At 42.8% G+C, this 2359-nt stretch overlaps 1 protein-coding gene across 1 annotated transcript; it reads right to left on the bottom strand.

Moving 5' to 3' along the window:
* Positions 1–405: 405 nt before the first annotated feature.
* LOC309567022 (large ribosomal subunit protein eL13-like) lies at positions 406–1088 on the bottom strand. Its single transcript, XM_082272338.1, has one exon. The coding sequence runs from the start codon at positions 1045–1047 to the stop codon at positions 421–423; it is 627 nt and encodes a 208-aa protein (XP_082128464.1). The 5' UTR covers positions 1048–1088; the 3' UTR covers positions 406–420.
* Between the last annotated feature and the right edge of the window lie 1271 nt (positions 1089–2359).

The raw sequence follows: 2359 nt of genomic DNA, 5'->3' as shown, positions 1-2359 counted from the left end.
ACATGGCACATTTTGGCTTTTATAGACTTCAATGGGAGTGCTGGAAACATGAGTGAAAAGCATGTAGTGCCTCTCCTCCTTGTGACTAGTTTTCCATCGACTAAAACAAAAACGTTCAAGCCTGAAAACAACCCAAAAATGTGTTTACAAACGTTCAACACAGAAGTGTGAACAGGACCGTATACCAGGTTCACACCTTCTTGAAGCCTCAGTCTGCTTTGAAATCTTTGTTTGAGAGAGAACTTGCTGATGCCATATAACTATCTTGTTTCTTGTTGATGTGCTCAGTTTTGCCATGGTGTATGACCTGTGACATGAAACTGTCCTTTACAACCTCACCTTAGTAGCAGCGTTTGGCTGTTCCTCATCTAGTTTTTTTTTTTATACAACTTTTGTTTATTAACAGTTCCAGGAAAAGTTTTACTTTTTCTTATCCACTTCCTGCTTTGCAGCTTCCTTGGCACCGATGCCGAAGAGGCGTCCGTCGGCGTGTGCCATACGCAGACTGGCGAAGGCTTTGAAGTTCTTCTCGTCCTCGGAGATAACTCTGGCCTTTTCTTTCTTGAAAGTCTGGCAGATTGGCATGACAGGGCCCTTCAGCTGGGTGGCCTTCTTCAACTCTTCAGGAGAGCCGTCTCCCTTCTTTGGAGCAGAGGGTTTGCGTGGGAAGATGATGAGTTTGGAGCGGTACTCCTTCAGCCTTTGTACATTGGTCTGCAGGGACTCTGTTGACCTGTTGCGACGGCGGGGGTCCACGGAGATGCCAATGGCGTGGGCAACCCTTTTGTTGATGCCGGCAGCCTTAAGCTCCTCCAGGCTGAATCCTCTACCAGCACGAATCTTGGTGTGATATCGGACTGTTGGACATCTCACCACCGGCCTGAGGGGTCCTGCGAGAGGTCTCAGGGTGATTTGTCTTGCTTTGGCCTGACGTGCCTTTCGCCTGCGGATCTTCCTGGCGGGTTGGTTAAACCAAGTGGCCACTCGTCTCAGCCAGTCCTTGTGGAAATGGGGCTTCAAGATCATTCCATTTCTGCTGGGGGCCATGGCTGCTTAATCCCTCCACGGGGAGAAAATGGCCGAAAGAAAAGGGCTCCTCATCTAATTTTAAGCCTCCTACACAGCTTTTTCTGTTTCAGTCAATGACTGTTTCAGTCTACATATGAAAGTGATGATCATTGGCACCTACATGGTACAACTGGTTATACAAATACCTGACTCTAATCCTACAAAATCCCTGACTGTGTGCAAGTGTAAGAATTGATGCTGGTTTGAAGCCAAAGAATAGTCACACAAAATATTGGTTTGTTTTTAAGGATTTCTTGTTTGCCCACTTTGCATTTTGTAAATGGATAAAAATAAACAATTAAAATATATATTTTTGCCTACTTTACAGAATTTGTTCACACCTGCCTAAAACTTTTGCACAGTACTGTATATGTAATAAAAGCAAGCAGGTAACACTCCCTCCATGTTCCCCTCCTTGTTGGGCTCCAATTTTGGGTCACATAGGAGGCTTACCCAGCAATGGAATCTTCTGGCCTATGCTAGGCAACTTGATAGGGTTGCTTGCCTTGCACATGGGGTACCTTTACTTTTGTTCTGATCAGGCACTATGCAGCCCACCCCTGTATTTTCATTCTTCCCTGAATGGAGAGAAGGATACATATATGCAGGTTGATGCGATTTTGTTGCCTATTCTTTCCATTTTAAATGTGTGTGTGTTTTTTTTTTTTTAAAACTTTTATTAAGAACATACTGCACTATGAGTATTTGCACCTCATATGTCCCTATGGAGCGTGATTGAAGTTGGAGTGGAGCCGGGGGTCAGAAGGCTATTCCATCATCCATTGTTGTTTGGGGTTTATCTCCTAAAGTGCTTCTGGCTTTTCATTAGTTTGAAAGCCAATAATCTCTTGTAAGCAGCCATCTACTTTAATTTTTACTGGACTTCTGGTGTGTCCTCAAGTTTCTCCCTTTTTGGAGCCTGTTCTCCTGGATTTGTGTTTTTTTTTTTCTTCCTTTTTGATTGTGGGAAGCATCCTTTGCACACTTGTGGAATTTTCTACTTTTTATTAAAACTCATGTATGAACTTTTTTTTTTTTTTTAATAAGATAGATTTTTTATGTGTTTTTTGCAATGTATTATTATTCACTTTTTTTTAAAAAACCTAATCCGCTGGCTCTTCTTCACCTGAAAAGGAATTGGATAGTTAGATATATTTTTTTTTTTACTCACCTTGTAATTGTAGATAGAAAATACTCACCTATTCTCCACTTCCTCCCTCTGTGCCGCGGCTCCACCGTCACTTCCTCTTTGCAATGATTCCTGGGAGCTGAACGTCATCGCTCCCAGGAA

This window comes from Pelophylax lessonae, assembly GCF_965119305.1.
Source record: "Pelophylax lessonae genome assembly, chromosome: 1".
Taxonomy (NCBI): domain Eukaryota; kingdom Metazoa; phylum Chordata; class Amphibia; order Anura; family Ranidae; genus Pelophylax; species Pelophylax lessonae.
The sequence above is the reverse complement of the archived record's forward strand: the minus strand, read 5'-3'. Positions and strand labels throughout refer to the sequence as shown.

Bases quoted from the DNA above. Each gene is read 5' to 3' on its own strand.
- LOC309567022 (XM_082272338.1), bottom strand. From the start codon at position 1,047: ATGGCCCCCAGCAGAAATGGAATGATCTTGAAGCCCCATTTCCACAAG.